At 42.4% G+C, this 25,295-nt stretch overlaps 1 protein-coding gene across 4 annotated transcripts in view; it reads left to right on the forward strand.

Annotated features, from left to right (window-relative positions):
- Positions 1–25,295, forward strand: part of EDA (ectodysplasin A) — a 186,323-nt gene that overhangs the window by 102,139 nt on the left and 58,889 nt on the right. For all 4 annotated transcript variants that reach the window (XM_090060474.1, XM_090060475.1, XM_090060476.1 and 1 more), the window contains exon 2: positions 12,621–12,726. In XM_090060474.1, coding sequence (XP_089916600.1) covers positions 12,621–12,726 — 106 coding nt within the window. The remainder of the gene's footprint in view (positions 1–12,620; positions 12,727–25,295) is intronic.

Genomic DNA, 25,295 nt, shown 5'->3' on the forward strand with positions numbered 1-25,295 from the left:
CCCCTCCGCTGTGCACTCAAATCCAAGTTGGAGAGGTTTCCCCTCCATGTTAAATGGGAGGGAATCTCATTTTACATTAAAGTAAACACAGTATTTTTAATCTCTTCACAAGGTACATTTTGCATACAGTAAAGAGAAGTAGGTAGCCATGTTAGTCTGAAGTTAGAGGGCAGAACAAGGTGGTACTTTGAGACTAACAGTTCAGAGAAGCCTGAGCTTTCATAAGTGACAGCCTACTTAGGTGCTATGTATAATGTACATAGATGACAAATCCAAAGAACAAGGCACAAGAGAGATTGTTCAGGGTGGTACATCAGTGATTACTAGAAGTACTGAGATAAAATTTAAAAGGCAAAAGCCTGCACTGTCCAGTAGTTGTAAGTGACCTAATTAGGTCCTTTACCTAATAGTTGTGATTGAGTTCCAGCCAAATTTTATGCCAAGAAATCTATTGGTCTGAATGTTACGGATTATTTTCTTTTGCCTTTGCTGACCCTTAAGCGCCCTAAAGCTATCTAATGGCCTATTATAGTAAGGGATCCTTAGCTTTGTTTATCAAAACATTAGAATGGCTTTTTTTAAGCTCTAAAATTATGTTAACTGGCCACATGGTTTCTCTTTGCTCTCTTGCTTTTTGTTTCTACCTTGTAAAGTGGAAATTTTCTACAAGGAAGTATTTTAGAAAATTATTGCAACTCAAAAGCAAGTGCTACCAAATGAGACTTCATAAATGATGCTTGAGTGGTTACTGAGTCTTAAAAAATAATAGGAAAAGGTACTCGAGGAATATCCTGCATCAGAAATATTATGGGGAAAACTAAAGTAGAGTGAGAGAGAGAAGCCAAACTGTTGCTTTTCTTGACATGTGTCAGTCTCTTCTTGTTGTTTTCCACAAGAAGTTGCTAAACCCACCATCTCAAAAATACTTGGCATATAACTAGATATAACACAGTAAAGAAAGATTAATGTTCTGTCTTCACTTAAAAATAAATAAAACAGGAGGAAGCCAAAATAATGTCAGCAACAAAAGGTCTAGTCAACATGCAAAGTGGTCTGAAGTGGGGATGGTAGAACTTGGGCAGCCTTCTCTCTTCCATACTCTTGCATAGGCATATGTGTCAATATACGTGTGATGGTCAGAGGGCTCTGTACATGAACGGTGCGTGCCCTCGGCAGCTGGGGGGGCACGGTTGCGCCGGCAGTGGCAGAAGCCCAGTGGCAGTGAGCAGAGAGCTCCCACAGATGCCACCAGGACTGTCAGCAGTAGGAGAAACCGAGGGGGCATGTGCTGACCAGGGGTCAGTGACCACTTGCAGGCAGCGGCAGCCAGGGGCGATCGTGGACCACCTGCAGACGCTACTGGCGGTGCTGGCAGCAGGGTGGCAAGTGGTGACCACCTTTAGGCACTGCTGCCAGTGTCACCAGTGCCTTTTTGCAGGGGATGCACTGCCATGCAAAGGGGGTACACGTGCACCCGCTTGCATCCCCTATGCGTCGCCCCTGACTCTGTATAAATGGATTCATCAGGCATCTGACAACCTCTTGCATACCATGATTCAGAGGACTGATGGTTGTCTACTACTGTAAGGTGGCTAACAATTTACAATTGTAAACCTTGGACCAAGAGTTCAAGAACTACATGTTGTTACACTAGTCATATTTCAGGGACTGTAAAGAAAAAGGCTACATTCACATTTTAGATCAGCAATTCAGATCGGACCAGCTGTGTAGTGACCAAATGCAATTTCCATCTGAATACCATGTCCAGTTAAAGTCTACATCCTGACCTTTAAAAGCCTTCCAGGGGACTGACCCTAGCTGCTGAAGAGATTATCTCTGCCTTCATAACTTGAAACTACAGCTGTGCTCCTTTGGAACAATGCAACTGTTGATTAACTGAGTAAGTCTTGTGAGCGCAGGACTTTTTGCACAAGCTGGACCTCACAAAATTGCCTTTAGAAGGAACTCACAAACGGGAGAGAGAAACTGATACCAAATCTTACCAAGTCCAGAAACTGTATTAGGCTTGTTTGCAAAGCAAGTTATACTCAATAGCAGTTGCATTCATGACTAAATTTCAGGCTATGTGTATTAGCTCCCCATTTCAACTTCTTCTTTTGGGGAAAAAATGCATCTATAATGAATAAAAAATACTTAAAATTGAAATGAAATCATATTTTTCATCAAAGGAGTTCTTTTTTGCCCCTCTACAAAGGCAAAAATGGAAGGAAACGTAATAATGGGAAGAAGTGAAATTAATTGTTCACTTACCCAAATGTAACAACTGGACCCAGCAAAAGAAATTGGTCTACCCTGAAAATTGTCAACATACACCCTTCTCCAGCCTGAATGGTGACACTTTTTATATTGTACACTTGACCTGGATATGGATGTCAAGGGCCATGCCATTCTCTGCAGAAGTTAATTTTTTAACAATAGTTAATTAAAGTCCTCAATGCCTTTCTCACCTCAGTCTTCACAGACAAGGTCAGCTCCCAAACTACTGGACCTGCCAGCACAGTTTGGGGAGGAGGTAAACAGCCAACAGGGGTGAAAGAACAGGTTACAGACTATTTAGAAAAGCTGGATGTATACAAGTCCACAGAGCCAGATGCGATGTACGTGAGGGAGCTGGCCAATATGATTGCAAAGCCACTGGCCATCATATCTAAAAACTCATGGCGATTGAGTCGGGAGAGGTCCCGAATGATTGGAATAGGGCAAATATAGCGCCCATCTTTAAGAAAGATAAGGAGGAGCCAGAGAACTACAGAGTGGTCAGCCTCAACTCAGTCCCTGGAAAAATCATGGAGCATGTCATCAAAGAATCCATTTCTAAACTCTTGGAGGAGAAAGTGATTAGGAACAGTTGCCATGGATTCACTAAGGGCAAGTCGTGCCTGACCAACCTGATTGTCTTCTATGATGAGATAACTGGGAGAGCAGAGGACGTGATATACCTTGACTTCAGCAAAGCTTTTGATATCATCTCCCACAACATTCTTGAAAGCAAGTGAAGGAAGTCCAGGTTGGTTGGATGAATGGACTGTAAGGTGGATAGAGAACTGGCTGCTTCATCAGGCTCAAAGGGGTAGTAATCAATGGCTTGAAGTCTAGTTGGAAGCCAGTATCAAGTGGGGTGCCCCAGAGGCTAGTCCTGGGGCTGGTTTCCTTCACTGTCTTTATCAACCACCTGGAAGATGGGATGGAGTGGACCCTCAGCAAGTTTGCAGATGACACCAAACAGGGGAATAGTAGGATACACTGGTGGGTAGGGCTAAGTTTTACGGATAGCTAAGTAAATTAAAGGATTGGTCTAAAAGAAATCTCATGAAATTCAGTAAGGACAAGTGCAAAGTCCTGCACTTAGGACAGAACAATCCCGTTCTCCAGTACAGGCTGGGGACTGACTGGCTAGGCAGCAGCTCTGCAGAAAAGGATATAGGGGTTACAGTAGGGTCAGTAAGCTGAATATGAGCCAACAGTGCGCCCTTGTTACAAAGAAGGCATAGTGGGCTGCAATAGTAAGAGTGTTGCCAAAACAAATAATTCTTCCCCTCTCTTCTGCACTGGTGAGGCTACATCTGGAGTCGTGTCCAGTTTTGGGCCCCCCAGTTGCAGAAAGGATGTGGACAAATTGGAGAGTCCAGCAGAAGGCACCAAAAATGGTTAGGAGGTTTGGGGGTGCATGACATTTGAGGAGAAGCTGAGGAAACCAGGCTTATTTATTTTGGAAAAGAGGAGACTCAGGTGGGATTTAATAGCAGCCTTCAGCTCCCTGAAGAGGGGTTCCAAACAAGATGGGTCTAGACTGTTCTCAGTGGCGGCAGATGACAGAACAAGAGCGATGGTCTCAAGTTGCAGCAAGGGAAGTTTAGGTTAGGTATTAGGAAAATCTCTGTCATTGGGATACCAAAACAAGGTTTGGTAGCAAGGAGGATACCAAAACAAGGTTACCCAGAGAGGTTGTGGAATCTCTACCCTTGAAGGTTTTTAAGACCTTCAACTAGACAAAGCCTTGAATGGGATAATCTAGTTGGGCATGGTCCTGCTTTGAGCAGGGAGTTGGACTAGATGACTTCCTGAGGTCCCTTCCAACCCTAGTTTTGTATGATTCTATGATTGCATTCTATGATTAATATTATAATATAATATATACTTGAATATAAGATGAGCCTGAATATAAGATGACTGACCCCCCCAGTATTTGGACTCTATATATGGAAAAATTATAAATTTATTATAACTTTCCAGGTATAAAATGTAAGCATTGGAGGGTTGTTTCTGAATCCTGTCCATCCTCCCCCTGGTCCCTTCACTACTACAGCAGGGAAAGCAGTGGCTGGGGGACTCAGGTAGCCCTTTTGCCCTCTGCCCTGCCCACTTCTTCCCCCTGCAGCCTTCCTGCCTCCCTGTCACCTGCAACCTCCTACCCCCAGTTCTCCACAACTTTGCCCTTCCCCCTACTCTCCTAGTCTCTGCCTCTTCTTTCACAATGCCCCAGTCTCCTTCTCCACCCCCACCCCCCTGCAGCCTTTCGTGTTGCATGCTGCTCCAGCTACTCCATCTCAGAACATGACACATGGAAGCTCAGCCCTTGCCTGGCCATGCAGCAGTGTTGGCGCTGCTGATTTGGCAAGACAGGAAAAGGAGCTTCCACATGCTCTGTGCCTGGGAGAGACTCCAGCCGGAGCCAGAGCTGAGCTGCGCATAACAGTAAGGGGGAGGGAAGGCAATGGGGGTGGAGGGTGGGACAGAAACTGCAGAGGGGATGCAGAGGGGACAGGAGCGCTGCTATGGGTCTGACTCTGGTCCTGACCTGGGCTCAGGACCAGTCAGAGCCCGGTAGCTGCTTGCTTCCCCCTCCACTTTTTATGCAATTGTAAGATGAGGGGCATTTTCCCCCATGCTGATCTGGGGGGTGGGGGGTGCTTGTTGTATTTTTGAATAAATATGGTAAAAGGTTTATTTTATAATTCCAAGAAATATGCTTGGGAACCACAAGAAGCTAAATCCTTTAAATGTGCTTCTTTCCCCTGTTTGATAAAGCGATTGACTCTTCCTGTTTGGAGGCACTAAGGCAGGCTGAAGAGACAGTAATTCAGGAATTCAAATAAATGAAAAACATGCTGAGCCAAATTTGTATCGAGTGTTTACTCCACAAAAATCCCTGTATCCTACTACTTTGTTTGTTTGTTTTTCCAATAACACTGTGAAGAAAAGTTGGTTATGTTCCAAACTTGCTCAGAAGAGCCTAATAGAACAGAGACTGGCATATTGAGAGGAAGTGAATTCAGTCTGTGTGTAACTTGTAAAATCTTCCCAACTGGTGGGTCTACCAATTGGAAACATTGGTAGAAACCTAGAAGCATCCAAATAGCAGATACCCTGTGGGGGAGGAGAAAAGAAACCAGGCAGATAACCTGAATATTTTGTACTAACTTCCTTACTTCCATAATCTTTAGCAGAATTTTAGTTTTTGCAATGCCTGTTTTTTATACTAAGAATCCTCGCACTTCAAATAGTCTTCAGCACTAAAAAAGGCATGTTCAGGATTTTGTTAAGAGTGCTGCAAATAATGGGATTTTTTTCTCTTGTCTATGTGAAAAAAATGGGAATGCATTTAATTTTGTGCTGACCTGAATGAAATATTTTTATTGACCAAGTCAAGGAAGAATATTTAATTTTGGGCCTGCAATATTTTTTTCAGGCCCATTCAAAAAGTATTTATGTTTTTGGATTGTTCCAATTGTTATGCTTTGCTTTTCTTTTAATTTAGGCAATGTCCAAGTGAAATTTCACTGCAAAAAACATTTAAATGTTTCAGTTTCTTCAAACTGATTTGGACACACAGGAAAAAACTAAACTCCTGAATGCCTACTTTGCTTCACTATTTCACTCAGCCAAGTGGAAAGACAAGTGAGATAAGGATCACAGGGGGCATGGTGGGATAGCCTTCCTACTGTGGATGCTTAGCTGATGCAAAACCAACTAGAAAAGCTAGACATTTATAAGTCAGCAGGACCAGATGGACTTCACCTGAAAGTACTGATGGAGCTGGCTGAGGTCATTGTAGAACCCCTGGCAAACTCTTTCAGAAATCTTGGCACACGGGAGATCCCTGAGGATTGGAAGAGGGCCAACATTTTGCCCATCTTCAAGAGGGGGAAGAGGGAGGACCTGAGCAACTGTAGGCCAGTCAGTCTACCTCCATTCCAGGGAAAATCCTGGAAAAACTCATTGAAGAATCTATGCGTGTTATGCTCATTGAGGGTAAGATTCTGAACAACAGCCAGCATGGCTTTGTCATGGGTAGGTCTCGTCTTACCAATCTCATTTCTTTCTACAAACAGGTCTCTTGCCACCTGGACGTGGGAGAGAAGGTCAGCATTATATACCTAGACTTCCAAAAGGTTTTTGATCTAGTATCCTGTAATATCCTTGTGGAAAAATTGGAAGGTTGTGGGCTTAACTGCTCAACAGTTCAGTGGGTGGGAAGCTGACTGCATGGTAGGACCCAGAGAGCTTTCATGAATGGATCTGTGTCATATTGGCTAGAAGTGGCCAGTGATGGCCTTCCGGGGTCTGTGCTTGGACCAGTGCTTTTCAACATCTTTATCAGTGTTTTGGATGTGGTGGTGAAAAGCTCACTGGCCACGTTTGCAAGCAACACCAAGCAATGGGGGAGCATGTTCATGCCAAAAGATAGGTTGCAGATACAGGTGGACCTGGACCGGCTGGAGAGCTGAGCAGACCAGAACCAGATGAAGTTCAACACTTAGAAGTGTAAGGTGCTCCATCTGGGGGCAAACAATCCCCAACATACCTACAGGCTTGGTGGCAACAATTTGACTTGCACCATGGTCAAAAGGGACCATGGGGTAGTGATTGACCACCACATGAAAATGAGCTGGCAATGTGATGCTGTGGCCAGCAGGGCAAACAACAGGTGGGCATGCATTAACCATTGCATCTCATGCAAAACTAAGAAAATGATACTCCCACTGTACTCCATACTAGTGAGACCACAGCTGGAGTACTGCATCCAGTTCTGGGTGTCATACTTCAACAAGGATGTGGAAGAACTTGAGAGGGACCCAAGAAGAGCCACCCATATGATCAGGGACTTGCAAGACAAGCCATATGAGGAGAGGCTGAGGGACTTGGGCCTCTTCAGCCTACAGAAGAGAAGGCTGAGCGGGGACTTGGTAGCAACTTACCTCTACATCAGGGGAGTACATCAAGAATTCGGTGAACAGCTGTTCACCACGGCACCCCGGGAGAGACCAGGAGCAATGGATACAAACTCCTAGAAGGCCATTTCAGGCTCAATTCCAGGAAAAACTCCTTCACAGTCAGGGTGTCCAGACTGTGGAATAAACTCCCTCCAATGGTGGTGCAGTTACCTACCCTGGAAATCTTCAAAAGGAGACTGGACAGTCACCTCGCTGGGGTCACTTGACCCCAGTTGTCTTTTCCTGCGTACTGCAGGAAGACTGGACCCGATCTACAAGGCCCCTTCCAGCCTCTAACAATCTATGGAAAACTTTCTTCTTTTTCCAGCAGAATTATTTACTGAACTCGCCCTTGAATTTGTGAATCCCCTCCCCCCAAAAAAGGGTTTTTTTGAGAATTCATTTTTCATTAGAAAGATGATCTCCCATCTCTGTTTATTAACATCCTTACCCTGAGAATATCACAGACTCTCATGAAACTGGTAAACAACTATCAGGCATGCATATGAAATTGGTTAACACCCAACCTGTCTTCCTGAGATAGATGGACAGATCTATTCTTATACATATAAACCAGAAATACAATTTTTATTACAAAACTTTTTCTCTTTCATGTATGTATGTAATGAGAGCAATTTTGTAATAAAATCATGTTTCTGGTTTCTAAAAAAAAGAAAAAGAAATGCTTATATATCTAACTTAAAGTCCTGTTAATATTTCAGGAGTAATTATTTTCTGCCTTCTGTAACATCTGGCAGCATCTGTATAATAAACTAGGTGTTACTTGGTTTCTGTTCATATGAAATAAAATATATTAGGACTATAAAATATAGATTTGAGTTTTACTGAATCTACTTCTACCTGTTTACAGAAATGTACCTGGACCACTAAGCCTCGTGCTTTGGGATTCCATGATCTCTTCTGTCCTCACACTTCATTTTCTGTTGGGGTTTATCCATGTTTGAAAATAATCCAGATTAAGCCAAAGTGTGAATTTAAAGCACAGTATCTGTTCCCAAATAATGTGGAATAAAAGTGTCCATGCACAAAGTTATTCAGGAATAGCCATTCCTGAATAAATCAGTGTGCAAACAAGCATGGGAAAGTAGGTCCCATCCTCCCCCCCCCACCCCATATTTGCTAATTTACTGCAATTTTAAACACATGAGGGGATAATTAGAAAAACCTGGGGTGAAGTGCCTCCCTAGGGGGATCTCTCATTCCTTGGTGATGAGGTAGTTTAGTCTTTTTGAAATCTTATACTGGCTTCAACACCTGTGTAATGAGTTTATAGCCCCCATATCATAAATTGTAATCCTAGCTGTTAAAAGAAAATCATGTGCTAAAGAGATCTTTTTACTGTCTTATAAGAATATTTTGAGACTAGTTTCATTATGTGCTAACTTCTAACTCAAGCATTCTTGATGTGTCAGCTTTGAAAATAAATGAGAATGCTAATGTTAAAAACATTTTACTTCATTAATGCTGACATTTTTGGATGAGAAAAATAGACACCAGAAGTTTGATTTTCTGATATTTGATCTATCATCTTCCAAATGGCGGTTAGGCAGTGACATGGGTTTAGCAAGTTAATGGAGTTTTCTTCTTTCTGCTTTCTTTGGTCAGACTCATTGTATAGATGTAGCCTTTTGCTGGTACAATCCTAGGTGTGTCTTGCTTTCTATGCTTAAGCCAGTAGGAGGTGTGTGGAGCTTATTTTAATTGGGTGAACCAGGAACCATTGGGTGAACATGGGGTGAACCAGGAACCAGCTTGCTTAGCTGGTTTCAGTTAGTTAGTAGTCATTCTCCACTTCCTACATTAATCCACCTGACAGCTTACCTGTTTACTTAGGTTATGATTAGGAGGGATCATTATGCTTATATTTGGTTGACCCCACGCAGAATAAAGGCCATAGAATTCCTGGAGGGAATTTATTCGTTCCTACTGTCTAAATTAAGCTCTCATGCAGTGGACTTTCCTGTAGTAACAAATCTCATATTTTTCGGTGTTGTTTTTGAATCTTGTTCAATTTCTTTTGCAGTACAGAAAATATGTATTAATTTTATACATAACTAGCATAGTTGCATTAATCTTTCATGGATTTCACAGCAGAAAAATAAGACTACTACTGTCTGTTGTATAGGAATTGAAATAACTGTAATAGTCAAAGAATTATTATTTAGTTTCTAATTCATCTACATTCATTGAAGATGCATATTTTGCTAGGAAGAGATGCCTGGGGGAAATGCTACCAACTTATAGGCATATATGCAATAACTGTGGTGAAGACTGAATGCAAATAGTACTAACATGCCCCCAAAGGAAGGGGGATAAAATGTGCATTAGGAAATGTGATCTTTAAGTAGCTGTCAATTAATGCATTTTAATATGAAAAGTATTTTTCATATTAAAAACTAGAATGTGAAAAGAATTGCTAGGCCCCTACATAAAATTTTGCCTCTGAGATAATTTATATCACATTATGAAGTAATATTTTTTGGATTGGAATTAAAGGTCTCTGAAGATCTTTGAATCTGGTGACTGAGAATTACAGTGAATTGCTTGAAAGAGATATTCGTTGACAGTAGGGGTGTACAAAGTGGGCCTTATTTGATTCAGATTCGACCCGAATCAGGGACAGTGATTTGATTTGTTGATTCAGATCACTGTCCCTGATTCAGTATGGCCAAATCTACATACTTTGGAGGTACCAGCACAACTTGTGAACGCTGCGATGCTGGGGCACATGGAGCATCTCACAGGAGTTGGTGGGGGGCCTCCACCTGCTCAGCGGTGAACCCGGAAATGGGTTCTGCCGGGGAGTGCGCTGTTCCCTCCCCCCCCCCGCACCTCCCCCAGCTCATGGGAGGACCCCGAGTGCTCCCTTCCCGACCCAGGAGGCACCAGTCACCGAGCCAGGGGTGGAGAGGGGCAACGCACTCTCTGGTGGACCCAGAAGTGGATCAGAAGTGCTTTTGGTCCACTTCCGGGTCTGCTACAGAGTGTGCTGGGGAGCCCCCTGTGCTCCTGTGGGACACTCCATGCACCTCAGCAACACAGCACTCACGAGCCCTTGCTACTTAGAGGTAGGTAGAAAAAGCATTTAAAGCGGTGTCAGTGTCCGAATCGCTGAATCTTTCCAAATCTATCCAAATCGATTCAGAGGGTTCCGATTTAATTCGGAGAAATTGAAGTCTCCTTTGATTTGATTCAGAGATTCAGCCACCAAATCAGGCCAAATCTCCACCTTATCAAATCGGGAACCTAAGAGTTGTACAGCCCTAATCAACTGTAAATAACTCCCTAGAACAGCAACTCAAGAAATGAGCAAGTAAATAGGAGAATCTTAGGAAAATAAGATCTGCATCAGTCCTTTTTATTTTCTTACAATTATTTTCAACTAGGATCTCTATAATCTATGTGTGTAATTCGCTGTAGAAAATTGTAAAGCATTGAGATGCACAAAATTACTTGTGGCAAGACTAAAAAGTCTAACAGTAAATGCTCCTCTTGTTGAAAAGAGATGAGGAAAAAAGTTCTGATGTAGACAGGAACTTTGAGCTCATTTCTAAGAATGAGGTCAAAATAACAGATGTAAAATTCTGTAATGATTTCAAGACCCTTTTTGTTTTTGTGATTGATTGGTTTTATCTCAGTGTTTGACATGGCATTTTTCTTCAACCTTCTGATGACATAAGCTATTGTACTATGAATAAAGAGACTGTTTTTGCCTTAGTCTGAGATGCACAGCTTTTTATCTTTTTTATATTTCTCATTTTCATTACAATATGTGAAGTTTCAATATTAACAGACTGTAGAACAGATGCAGATCAGTTTTCACTTAGATACATGAATGCTGGATGCCATTGTGCATGTAGCATGCCAGTAATTAAATGTATTGTCAGGATTAGTTTCTCCTTTGAAGAATTTTACATTTTCATTCTGTCTTGTAAATCAGCATACACACTGATTGATTGCAACTTTTTCCACATTCCACATTTTGCCTCAATTAGTGAGCATAAATGATTGGGTTCAGGGCATGAACCAGAGTAGTACAGTGAAGGATACTGTTGTCTATAGGACTCCTGTTTTTGTGTGGGAGCATGTTTTGGGAAAGTGACAGGCACTGAAGTAGATGTGTTAAACTGAAGTGGTTTTGGCATTAAGGTAAATGAATGCCACCCAGGAGGAAGAAGTTTTATTCCTGTGGATTTGCCATAGACTTCCTGTGCGAGTCTGAACATATTGGGTACTTCAAAGTATTTTATCCTCTTTGGACTAGCCACTGGAGGAGGATAATACACTGAAACAGTGGTTAGACATGCCTGAGTTTCCTCATCTTGCAGACAGATACCTAAGTTTGGGCAACAACTTCTGGAAGTCATGTGACTTCACTTGGGTAAGCTATATAGGTTGTATTCTTAGTTCACGTATAACTTTTCAGTGTCATATGAGGTCTTCCTCAATCATAAGCACTGTGTAGACACAGAATTTTTAATACCAGTTGATAGATGAGATAAATATCAGAATCAGAGTCTCTCTGTACCCAACCCATTACACCTTAGCCCAAATAGCGTTTTGATGGGAGGGTCAACCAAAGAAGGAGAAGATGGAGTATTCTTTTGCTTATGTCCTGCCCAAAGGATCAGTTGTGTATGATGTGCTGAAGCAAGGTACAGGGACGTGACATTTCCAGTCCTAATACATGTTGAGGTGTCACCTTCTAGTAAGCACCACTAAGCAGACCAGACTGGGAAGGATCTTTTTCACCATGCTGCAGGCTAAGAAGACATCAGAGGTCCTACAAACAAGTTGGAAGTCTTTTTAGAATGAAAAGTGTGAATCAGTCTAAAGAGTGGAATCACTCCTCCTTTCTTGTAATGACTGTATGTGTGTTAATGCTTGACAGCACTGAGCAAACTGAACTAATTATTTTTTACAATCTCTTTGAAGAATAGAGACATTATCCCCTTTTTACATATCGGAAAACAAATATTTTGGCTGGTGGGACTGATTTGACTGACGCTTATGTTAGAGATCATGAGTTGTGATTCCCAGTACTTTGTATGCTGCACTGACTCCTTACATAGGAATGTCCTCTAATGTCCAAATCTCACGTAATTGGCTAAGTAGACGGTATGCTGTATGTATAACTGGCCATATGCATAAACAGTATATAACTTGAATTATGGATAAGTTAGAAATTACTAAACAGCAGCCTAGTATTTATATACTGTTCTGTTAAGCAAGTTTAAGAGAAACTATTGTTCAAAGAAATGAGTTGTGACCACTATTAAAATTTGGGTTTTTCAGATGTGGAATTGGGTCAGTTTGACTACCAGATTGCTACTAGTGAAACTTTTATTGTTTTTACTTTTCCAGTTGGCCTTGCTGAATTTCTTCCCCTCTGAAGAAAAGCTGCATCTTGGAGAAGAAAGTAAACGTGCCCGTCGAAATAAAAGGAGTAAAAGTAGTGAAGGGCCAGATGGTGAGTTTCCTTCTCAGTTTCATACTTGTCCCATTCCTCATTTCTTCAAAGGAGGTGAGAAACTTGCAGTTTTTCAGGTAATGTTTGTATCCTGGATTGCCTTTGTTGACAAGGGTGCACCTGTCCCTTAATGTAGTTCCTCCTTGAACTCACTTAACATCCAGATCATTAATTCCATCCGTTTTTATTTTCATATCATGCTACTATGATAAATTACATTAAAATTTCTTTCCAAATCAATCAAGATTTATTCCAACTCACATTTGTATTTTTTTATCGTAACCTGTGATTCAAAGGGCCATAATTTCTCTAACGAAGAGACTTTGGACTTTCTTTTGCATGTGGTTTACTCATAGCTGCCTCTGCTTACCTTGTGGCACTACTATCTGCATTCTTAAAATATTCAGTCAGTAACTTCTAGTCCTAGACAGTTTCAGAAAACTTTGTCCTACACTATGGAAGTGTGTTGTAACTGGCTTCCTAAACATGACAGTGAACAGTGGGTCCATGATCTACATCAGTAATGCTCATTCTCCAGCCTATGGGTCAGATATGTCCCATGGAGCCATGTCATTTAGCCTACAGGGATACCCACAGGCCTGGTAGTGGGGGAGTGGTGGCAGCATTATTTTCCATGGCTTCCAGATGCAGGGGGCTGGATCCAGCCCACGGACTGATCCCACCCATGGGACTTGACCCACTAATTGGCTCTATGCCACTCATCCAGCCCATGGGTCTGGAAGGTTGAAAACCACTGATCTGCACTACTTACTCCCCAACCCCAAGCCCTGTCAGGTGTCAAACGTGTCTTTTGCCCCTGCTTAGACAGATTAAATATGAATATTTCAGTTTTGAGCCATGCGAGTCCTATGTTTCTGTCCTATCTTTTGGAGGACCTTATACTACAGTATAAGCAGGTTAAGCGTAATATGGCTCTATCATTTTCTCTGACACTGGCTATGTCTATGCAGCACACTTACTGTCACCAATGACAGCACTCTGACATACTCTTCTGCTCTGGGAATACTGGAAACAGTATCTCACTACCTTTTGTGAAGTGCTTTTGGCTGACTGTCACTGCTGAGTAAAAGTGTCAACTTGTCTGGCTGAACAGACATGGCTACACTGCTTCCAATTTAAGATAGCTGTCTGCCTGGAACAATGCAGCATGCTTGACTGAAACCACCACTTCTGGGTATAATACTCTCTATATAGTCATGGTTTGGATTATACAATTTGTCAACTCCATGTAGCATCCTTTTCCTCCTGTCAATACCCCCCACATCGAACAAAACTGTGATATCACTGTATTCTTGAAAGGTCTTGGCAGATAGTTCACACTCCCTCACGTGTGGGTGTGGGATTATAGGCTTCTTTCACAGGGTATAAAAGTACTTCAGGACATGGTTCCTGCACAATGATCTAAGGTTAGTAGGACTCAGTAGCTCAGTTACACACAGAAGAAACTTCCATTACACTGCTCCCCAGCCCCAAGGTGGTGTCCCACTTCCTGTTCAGCAGCTAATTTCAGTCTCCTCCAATACCCACCTCCCAAAACCCACTACATGCTTTCTACAGTTGTCTTATACCTTCTCCTTCATTGGTCCGTTAAAAATAACACAAACTATATAATTTATTGATTATTCAGTGTTTTATATATTATTTGTTTATATCACTTGCCTCCACTGTCTAATTTGTCTATTGTCTTGTTCTGAGTAGGTCTAATTTAGATTGTGAAATCTTCAGAATATGGAACCGTGGCTGCCTATACCCATGCTCCTTATTGTTCTAATTAGAATGCTGCAGCGTCACATGTATTAAGCCCCTGCACATTTTAAAATGGCTGTGGGGGCCCTTTACCTAAAACTTATCAAACAAGCTTTAGATAAATGGCCCCCACGGCCATGTTTAAACGCGTAGGGGCTTAATACACGTGATGCTGTGGCATTTTGATTAGAACAGTTGTCCAGCAGCCAAACTAATTAAAACACTACCTTGCCTCCCCCAGCCCAGAGAACATCCATAGACGCCCCATGTCTTGTTACTCTGAAGCTCTATAAAACTTTAGTGCCACCAATACAATTATTAGGAGTAATAACCAAGGTAGAGGCTGGTGGTGGTTATTTCCTGGCCCCAAAAATTGCCAGAACTGAGAGATTGCCAAAATATACTGTTAGCTGTGACCCCAAACTTGTCTCCCTTGTTCATCAAACCAAACTGTGGTGTACCAGAGGACCTTGACTGTCCATAAATAAGTAATTTTGCATCAGTAGACATCATGAAGTTAATGAAATAGTCTCTGTTTTTCCATGACCAACTACATGAAGTGAGGGAAGACTCTGGCTAATCCTAACCTTGTTTCAAATTTTTGCCCAGAATGTATTCTAGTGTTTTACACGTACATGTTGCTGTACATGGCCCTGATTCAAGAGAGTACTTTAGCATGTGCCTAACTGCTGTTTGAATAGGGATGCTGTCCTGTGTATAGTATTGCATATTGCTGCTCTGCAGCATTATATATTAAAACATTTAAATTTTGTCTAGTTGGCTTGGAGAAAGACATAATAATAATCTCTGTTGGAACTGTTCAAAAAATGGGAAATTATGTACATATGTTTTACATTTTTTCAGGAATCTAAACATTCTGCAGCAATGTCCTAATTACAATTAATAAAATGTTTTAAAATGTACTGCTTTTTCTACTTAGTCCAATATTCAATCTTTAAAAGTCAGTAAGTGGAGTGGGGATTGAAGGATTGCCTTTACAAGGTGGGGGAAGGATTCAAGAAGTAATAGCACTGGTTCTTAGATTCAAGAACAGTCTAATTCTGTCTCTCTGAATATATTCTATTGGGAATGCAATAGGTAAGTGTATTGTGGGAGTCATTTCTGAGGTCACACAATTGAAGTAGATTTTCACAAACTATTTCATTAATAAAAAAAAATATGGGATTGTTGTGGAGTGCTGCCCAATTTCTATTCAGTCTCCCAAGTACCTTTTGAAGCCAGTTTCAATTGTTGCTTCTTTATAAGGACTAGCTCTGTGGTTTCTTTGATTATGAAACTAAGCCTTTGCATTATAGTACCCCAGTTTGTTTTCATGGCCCCACCAACAAGTTAGCTTGACACCTCATGGGGCCTTAATTTCACAGGGCAGTAATGTAATCAAAAGTATCTGTTCTGAGTGAAACAGCTGTTACTCATTGGAGTATAAAGCTCTTAGGTTAGCATGGCCAAGCTAAACTTAGGATCAAAACGCATCAACCAGAGTATTTTGTCAAAACGTCAGCTCCTCAGAAATCCAACTGAACTCTGTCCTTTAGAGTCTCTTGCAAGTGTTCTGAACTACAAGAAACCTGTTCTAAACCAAGTAATATTCTCCTCATATCCAGTCTTTTCATTTTAGGCCCTTTGACTCCTGTTTATTAAAGTTACAATACAGTTGTTGGGGCTTCCATTGTCTATGCCAGTGCTCCTTTGATAGGTGGACGGCATCATCAACATTTGGTAGACCAGTTCACAGTTTCATAGTCGGTAGGGTTGGAAGGGACCTGAGCAGATCATCAAGTCCGACCCGCTGCCATGGCAGGAAAGAATGCTGGGGTCAAACAAGCATGGCTAGGTGATTATCTAGCCTCCTTCTGAAGACCCCTGGGGTAGGAGCGAGCACCACTTCTCTTGGAAGTTGGGTCCAGATCCTAGCCACCCTGACTGTGAAGTAGTGCCTCCTGCTGTCTAATCTGAACCTACTCTCAATCAACTTGTGACCGTTATTCCTGGTTACTCCGGGTAGTGCTTGGGGGAACAGGGACTCTCCCATTCCCCGCTGGTCCCCTCTGATAATTTTGTAGACGGCCACCAGATCCCCTCTCAGCCTTCTCTTATGGAGGCTGAACAGGTTCAGGTCATGTAGCCTCTCTTCGTAAGGCCTGCCCTGCTGCCCCCTGACCATGCGAGTGTGCCTCCTCTGAACCCTCTCCACATCCCTCCAGAACTGCGCCACCCAGAACTGGACACAGTACTGCAACTGTGGCCTGACCAATGTTGCACAGAGGGGAAGGATCACTTCCTTGGACCTACTTGTGATACATCTGTGGATGCATGACAAGGTGCAGTTAGCCTTACTGACCACATTCTCACACTGGAGGCTCATGTTCATCTTGGAAACAGTAACGACTCCAAGATCCTTTTCTGCCTCTGTGCTGACAAGAAGGGAGTTCCCCAGCCTGTAGGTATGCTGCTGGTTCTTCCTCCCTAGGTGCATTACCCTGTACTTGTCAGTATTGAATCCCATCCTATTCTTATCCGCCCAGCCCATAACCTGTCCAGAGCTAGATGTGGCCTGTCCCTTCTATCATGCCCACCTCTCCCCACATCTTAGTGTCATCCATGAATTTGAACAAGGTGCTTTTCACCCCCTCGTCCAAGTCGTTGATGAAGATGTTGAACAGTGCAGGCCCGAACACCAAGCCCTGGGGGACCCCTCACTGCCCACATCCCTCTAAGTCAAAAATGACCCATCCACCACCACTCTCTGGGTGGGTCACTGTCTGTTGGGTCACTTCAGCCCACACAGCACCCCTTCTTTGTGAGGTATAATTTTGCTTTTTAGAGCAAAGCAAGGCCTTGCATCCTCTCCCCCATCAAAGTCTTGAGGTGTGGGGAGGGAAAAGATCACTCCTTAACTCAAGCTAAGAAACCACAATGTGCAAATGACAGTGATGGGACTTTCCCTGCACACACTGTACTATGAGACCACCACATAATGAGACCAGAGAATATACTGTTAATCTTACTTGCAGAAGGTTGGGGAGGGTGGCATCTTAGGCTGCCTATACATGTGCTTGGAGATGAGGGAGGGGGTGCTGTTTTAATTAGTGTGGTTCCTGGAGAGCTGCTCTAATTAAAATGCCTCATCATCACGTGTATTAACACTCCCGCACCACCACATTTCAAAATGGCCATGGAAACACTTTAACTAACAATCATTTGACAAGGCCATTTTGAAACGCGGGCGAGGGGGTGGGGGTTAATATATGTGCTGTTGAGGTGACACTAGAGTGTCCTAATTAGAACATGAACCAGCATGTCTATAAGCAGCCTTAGCCTAGGGACAGACATTACACACAAACTGGTTTCAGCAATCAGAAACTGGTTTAAACCTGTAACAGAATGTTACAGTGCACATAAACCAGTTAGAAAATGGCTGAAACCAGTTTGAGAGAAACCTGGCTGAATGTAGTATCAGACTTAATTGATTTGGGTCAAACCAGTTTATGCAATGTCTATCCCAGACCCGTTCCTGGTTCAAGTTAAACCAAAGTCCCCCAACATCATGCTCTCTGGGCTGGACAGGGCTGTCTGCTGGAGCAGAGCAGGGGTAGCCCTGCCTCTCCTTCCTAGCCAGAACACTATTGCAACTTCAGCTGGCTGAGGGACCACGGCAGCTGCCAGGCTTCCCCCACTCCCCTCCCCTTGGCTGCTCAAGCAGGGATACCCCTCTCTCCCCTCTCCCATGGCAGGGACCCCAGCACAGGACCCTGGCTTTTAACTCCAGCTGTTTATTCCTATATCCATCAATGTGTTAACTGCCATATTTATCCTTACTGATCTCTTCAATCCACCTTAGGTGCCACCCTGTCCTACCTTCTGAACCACCTCACTACTCACATTAACCTGACTGTACTTTTGCAATCACTTCCCTATATTCTACTCAGTCTTCCTAGCTTGAAATGTGTGAGACCAGAATATGACAGGACCAGGTAACTTATGGTTTTGGTCATTTTTCAGTATCTACCTCTAACAGAATGTGTCAAACTACTTGGACTGGTTACAAGTTAATTTTAAGCTAGTGTTCAAGGGTCTTCAAGAAGAGAGAACATCTTGTTCCTTTCACAAATCTACTTTCATCCCAAACAGACTCTTCAGAAATCAAAGAATTTACAATGCGCCCTTCGTTACAGCGAGGCAGAGAGCTGGATTCCAGATAGTGTCATTCTTTTTCCAGGAGTCACTGAACCTCTCTGTCTCAGATAACAAAACATCCTCTGCATAAGCCTAAAACCAATAATAGAGATCAGACAGGTACAAGGCCCACCACACTGTTCTATTTACAAGTCAATCTCATGTTTTCAGGTTCAGTTTTATACAAAACAGCTTTTCCCCCTGAATGTATGTTGATATGACAGATAAAGCCCTTGAATGGTTACTATCCGTACAAAGTCTTGCAGAGAACTCAAATAACCAAGGAAAAAACCTAATGAGTTAAGTGCACTAAATATGCTAAAATAAAAAGCATCCTCTATATTGAAGATGATTTTGCCCAAGGCTCACCATATTGTCTACAGCCTAAAATTCCATGTTAATATATATCAAGACAAATATTTTTAGTTAAATGGAAACTGTTTACTAGTTTAAACAAAGGCAGGTCCTTATTAAAATGCCAGTTTGGAATTCATACTTCATATGACATTGGATCCAGGATTTTGGCTCCACAACAACTCCTGATTTTAGGGTACAAAATCCATATTTTCCTAATTTTTCAAGGACACGGGGAAAGAGAAAGGGAGTGGTTGTGTTTATACTGTTGCTGTATACAGGTGTCAATTCAGGTTTGACTTCTCCTGTAAGTGTAATCAAAGTATGTCCAGCTAATTTGTGCCTTGGAAGAATGAAACATATTGCTGTTTTTAAAATACTTCAAATTTAGACTCAGACAGATTTTAGCTTAGTGCTAGAAATTTTCAGGATCACCAGTCTTTTCCAAATAATTAATGTGCAGTATACTTTAAAAACCAAAACAGCAACAATAAAACATTTTAAAACCCATGTCTTCCTGCCAGCTCACCTCACAGACTGCTTTCTGACTGTGGCTCCAGTGGTGACCTGTTCCAGAACTGGACACTCAAGACCTCCAAGCTCCCTACAAGCTTCAGAAGCCTCTGCTTGCCACTGAGCTTTTAAGGCTTCTGAGTTTCCACCATGCTTCCTTCATAATCCAATGGAGCAGACCAGGGAAATCCCTGGAACTATGGGGTAGTAGTAGTTTTGGTTACCCAATCATGGTGGCACAAGGTGAGCTTACCACCACCATTATGGAGCATGCAACCTCATGGAGCAGAGATAAGGCAGTAAAGCAAATGACCTCACAGTGGCTGGCCCTTAAGGGTGCTACACAGGGTCACATGTAGTGCTATCTACTCCGCACATTACCATTGTATAGTTCTGATTACAGGCTGACCCCAGGTATAGGCTAATTGTGATTTTTGTGTTATTTTTTCAGGGGACAAAAAGGTTGGCCTATAATCAGAATAATGCATTATTTTTATTTGTTAAGTGCCAGCAATGAGCTAATTGTAAATAAAGGTCACGGGTCACAAAGAGACATTCCCTGCTCTGAAAAGTGAACAAACTAGAAATGCTGATCAGCCTAAAAACTGATTTACTAGAAACTGGATATTGCCATTTCTGGCCTTAGCAAAAAATGTCTCAGGTTCCTCATCTGAAAAAAAAAAAGAAAAAAAAGAAAAAAGAAGAATGTCCATTTAGCCATTGGTACAAATACTTTTAATGCATTTGTTTTCAATAAAGATTTTCCTGTCCAATGGAGATGAGAACCAAGTAAAGTCTGTATCTTAAGCATATACTTTAGTACTTTGATCTGTCCAGTTCAAACTAGGTAACCCACACAATAGTGCTTCCATCCAAAGCTTTTTATTTCACTTAAGTAAAAACTGGAAAGGACACTGCATGAATCTAACAAACCCCACCATACTAACTGTACTAGGTACTGGAGTCTTTTTCATGGGACTGTGCTCAGCAGCAGCAACTCCCAAGTTACTCAGTTTAGTCAAGTTACTTTTGTATAACTAAGAATATATGTTCCTGATATCATTTTACCCTTCAAAAGAAATAAATGTATTTGCATACACATTTTAAATGTTCCCTTGCCATTAATTATGAATATACTTCCATTTACATGTAGACTGTATCTATGATAAATTTACATGAAGGAGCTTAACTGTTATATAACATCATTTTAAGAAATTAAAAATAATTTAATTTACTCACACACACTCCCCGCTCCCCCAAACACAAAAAAAAAATGGATGGAAAAATGCAGCTCATGGAAAAATCCATTTCTAAAATTATTTTACTTTCCTCTTAAAGTATCAACTTTTTCATCTACTTCAGAACTGATAAAGGACTGTTGGGAGAATTATAGTTTTTCATATAGAAGCAAAATTGAAGGTGGTAGCAATCCAGACCATTCATTCCCTTTAAACTAGCTATTTCTTTTTGCTACCATCAAATTAGTATTTGGACAATTTAAATAGGGTAGTTACCTTATTAACATGTCTGCTTCACTAAATTTTAAAAATGTTTGTATCTGGGAAGCTTTCTTACTATGAAATTGGATCACAAAGTTACCAGAATAGATTACCCACACATCACAATGTTATTCTTGTTTTTAATATTATGGGTCACATTTAGCTGGAATAGCCCAGTGAAACTGTTCCAAATAAAACATACGTATTCACATTTTGGGGAATGAACATCCTGGGGGTTTCATGGTGCTTTAAGTTGTTCCTTGGAATATGGCCATAATGAAACAACTTCCACTGTGAAATTGCAAAATCTTTAGGGGAGATGGGAAAACTATGAGACTGTGAGGTTAAGAGAGGGAAAACTAACAATAGAGAAAAGAGAACACAACTGCAGGCAGGACTTGGACAGCTTAGCAAGTGTCAAGTCACATATGTTGTATTATCTGAATACTTTTCTCCCTCCTAAAATATGGTACCACCCTAAAAGATGGTACCACATGGAAGGAACATTTCAATGCATAGTATCAATGCAAGTTATAAAATCATCATAAAGAAAAAAAAAGAACTCTGTTGGCAGTGCTGAGGCTTATGGATTTATTTGTCCTTTTGGTTGTTGACAAATGCATGGCATAAGTAACAATTTTGGACTCTAATTCTGTAGCCAATTGAAAAGATGTTGAGTAAGTAACCTAAGCTTGGAGGTGGGAAAGGGTGGGCAGGGGGGTAGACTGCCCAAGTAGGCAGTAGATACTGATGTGATTTAGGAAAGCAGGGGGCTACAACAGAGTAGGTTTCAAAGTGGGCAGTAGGCACTCTGTAAACAGTGCCATCCAAATCATAAACATGATAAAACCTGTGAAAACTGGGGACACTGTAGGCATCTTTGCACATGCTCTGGGGCTAATTAGCATGCTCCAGCAGGCCCGATTAATCCAATCTGCTCTGATGTGTGCATGCATTTGAACAGGTGTCAGGCACATATATAGGTTCCCTTTAGAACCAATGAATAACCTTCCTAAGAGGGAGGAAAACCAGATCATGAAAACATCCTGAGGGGTGAAAGATGTGTCATTGTCAAGGTGACTAAGATGGAGAAGGGCTGTGGATCACCCATAAAAGCTCAAGCTAAAATAAGGACTGTGGAATCTCTGCCCACCTAATCAAGAAGAACTGGAGATCTCAGAAAACTTCTGAACACTTGGCTGCCAGGAGACACTCAGTCCTCAGCGCTATGAAAGACTTATGCAAAATTTTTGTTGCGTCTTAAAGTAGGCAAAGGTTTCTGTTGTTTCTTTGTCTTATGTTTAAAATTGTAAATTGCTATACTCAAAATGCTCTCTTCAGAGAATGGACTATTCTTGTCCAAGTCATTTTCATGACTTCAGTGCCACCACCTAAATTCTAACACTCAGGTTAGGTAACATGGTTAACAGATGAAATTTTACTGGTGTAAAATTAAACACTCAATAGATTCATAATAATTAGCTGAGGAAGCTCTTTAAGAGCTATTTTTTATTTTAATCCTCTTTTACTAAAATCCATTTTGTTTTAAGCAGTCAGCTTTCAGAATTGGAGGAGAACTGCAGGCAGAAACAATAGCTTCATATAAAAAGGCTCTGGTTTAGATTCAAGAAGAGGAATCTCTAGAGCTCTCAGTCCTTCTCCATGTTGCCCAATCTCTGATGATTCCAGAAATGATTGCTTTGGTGACTTTCCTTTAATATCTGTTCTTTCCCATCTCTAACCCTGGCTCATCTCTTAAATTAATTTCTTTCCATTTCTGCTGTGGTTTGGGCAACCTCTTTTGGAGGAACTCTAAAAACCCTAAACTTCCTGCACTATACATTTATCTTTTACTTTAAACTAAACTATCTTAACTAAGCAGCACCTTCTCTTGGCTGCTGAGATGATAACCTCATCTGACTTCTCAGCCTAACACTAAAAACCTTTTCCAAAGAATCCTTTAATATAGAAGCTTGACAATTTTTCCCGTTGAAAAAGCTGATATCACCACATGAGAACTCTTCGTGGCAGGGAACTCTTTTGGTTTCAGTTATGGCAGATGAGGATAATCTAAGTACCTTGACAGATTAAAACGATTCAAAACTTGTTAAAAATTGATACTGAGAACAGGGATGGGGATGAGGTGATATATATATTTAAGCTCTCCAGCATTCATTACTTGTATTCTAAAGAACTTTGAGATGTCTTGGCATGATAAAACTCTATGCAAGTTGAATAAGCTATGTTTAGCCTTGGCAGGATTTGGTTTTAAACCAATAAACATTGATAAACAGAGATTTCACTGCACACTCACAGACGGATGGGAAAAACATTTCCATCCATACTAATCAAAATGTATAGAAAGGGGACTGTAATAAGGAATCCTTATTACTGTTACTGGACAATGGAGAAAGTGAGAAGAGGATCAGAGGGGTTAAAGAGGAAAACAATGGGCAGCCTAATAACTCATCAGTTAAGCAATTAGTTTCACCTTCAGAGGTGTGGGGGGAGTGGGCTGGAGGAAGAGATAAGATACTTAAACGGACCCCCACCCAAACCACAGAAGCGGGGAGGGGAGGTGGAGGGGAGAGTATTCTAAGCTCCAGCCTAGTAGCAGCAGGGCCCTGCCTGGGCCAGATGGGCTAAATGTAGGGTCTAAAGCAGGGGCAGGCAATTATTTCAGGCGGAGAGCTGCTTACCCAGTTGTGACAAGCTGTGGAGGACTGCATGGGTAGCCCCGCCCCTTGACAGGTGCCCTGCCCCGGTCATCATCTTGGGACTAGTGTCTCAGGGCCAGCACCAGTGGGGCCCAGAGCAGGACGCAGGCTGGCAGAGGTCTGTGGAGCCAGGCTGGGCTGTACCAGCAGGGAGAGGTGGGGAGCTGGCCCGGCTCCACAGAGCCCCTGCCGGCTGGGACCCTGTACTCCTGCAGCCCTGCTCTAGACCCCATGCCAGCACTGGCCCTGAGGCACCAGTGTGGGCCTCGTGCATCCGCTCACTCCCAGTGGCCCCAGCCCCGCAGTACAGGCTGGGGGCAGAGTACAGCCCTGATCCCCTGCTCCACAGCAGGGAACAAGCTGGTGCTGAGTGCAGGGAAAAGCAGCCCCTCCCCCGCCCTGTGGCCCGCGCTCTGCTGCAGGCACAGGCAGCCCCCGGCAGGCTGTGAGCGGCTGCAGTGCAAGGCGCCAGCCACGGGGCAGGGCTGCTTTTCCCCGTGCAAGTACCAGCTTGTAACCTGTCCTCGCTGCCAGCCTGGGTCCTGCGGCAGCTCTGGGCTCGCCCGTCAAGGCTGTGCACAGCGGCAGCAGCTGCGGCCCCCCCCCCCACTTGTCATGCCAGGCAGTGTTTGCTGCTGCTACTGCTGCCTGACAGGAGCTCATGTGCTCTGGACGGCCCAGAGGCGGTGGCAGGCTTTCAAGCACAGTCATCCTTCTTCAGGCACAGGGAGTCTCTGCTGGTCTGGACTAAGATATCCATCTTATCTGTAAATCGACCATCCCTTAATTGTAAAATATAAGATGTTTCTTACTTTGTGTTTGGAGATCTCTGAACAGTAAAATCAGGAGGTGCAATTAAGATGAGGGCATATTTAGACAGTTGGCTTTTTCCATTTCCGTTGTTTCGCATATTGTCGAGACAGCACTAGCAACTTTATGATAAATAAAAGTACATTTTTAAACTGGCAGTTTGGCTTGCAACTTTTACTTATCGCCATGTGTGATGTAATTGCAATACAATGGTACCATACCTCTCGACTGCAACTCAAGCATCTCTAGCTTTCATTTTTGATGTTTTGCTCTGAAAGTAGTTGGATAACCAGGGTCGCAGCTTTAAGTGTACTGGGATTCTTGTTTTTAATAAAGGTGTGATTCCAACACGTGGTGCTCTCCTTGGGCCTGGTCTTGATCCAGCAGAACACACTTAGCAGAGTACGTGGGAAGTCTTATTGATTTCCCTGAGACTATTTGCGTATTTAAAATCAAGTAAAATACTTTGTTGGATCTAAGCCACAGTGCTCAGGGGGTGGTTTTCTCATCTTATTCAATAGCTTAGTGATTAGGGCACCAAGTTCACATTCCCTCTTTTCTCTGAGTGGATCTGAACCCAGATCTCCTAACTCTAGATGGGCCATCACCTCAAGGGTGCTGAAGTTTTTGGGTTGGCTTCCCTAATCTTTCCTGTTGCATCTGTTCCACATCGTATGAGCCAGTTGTGAATATTCGCTGATCAGCGAGGGTC

Source organism: Crocodylus siamensis, chromosome 8 (assembly GCF_052110815.1).
Source record: "Crocodylus siamensis isolate JL-2025a chromosome 8, ASM5211081v1, whole genome shotgun sequence".
Classification (NCBI taxonomy): Eukaryota; Metazoa; Chordata; order Crocodylia; family Crocodylidae; genus Crocodylus; species Crocodylus siamensis.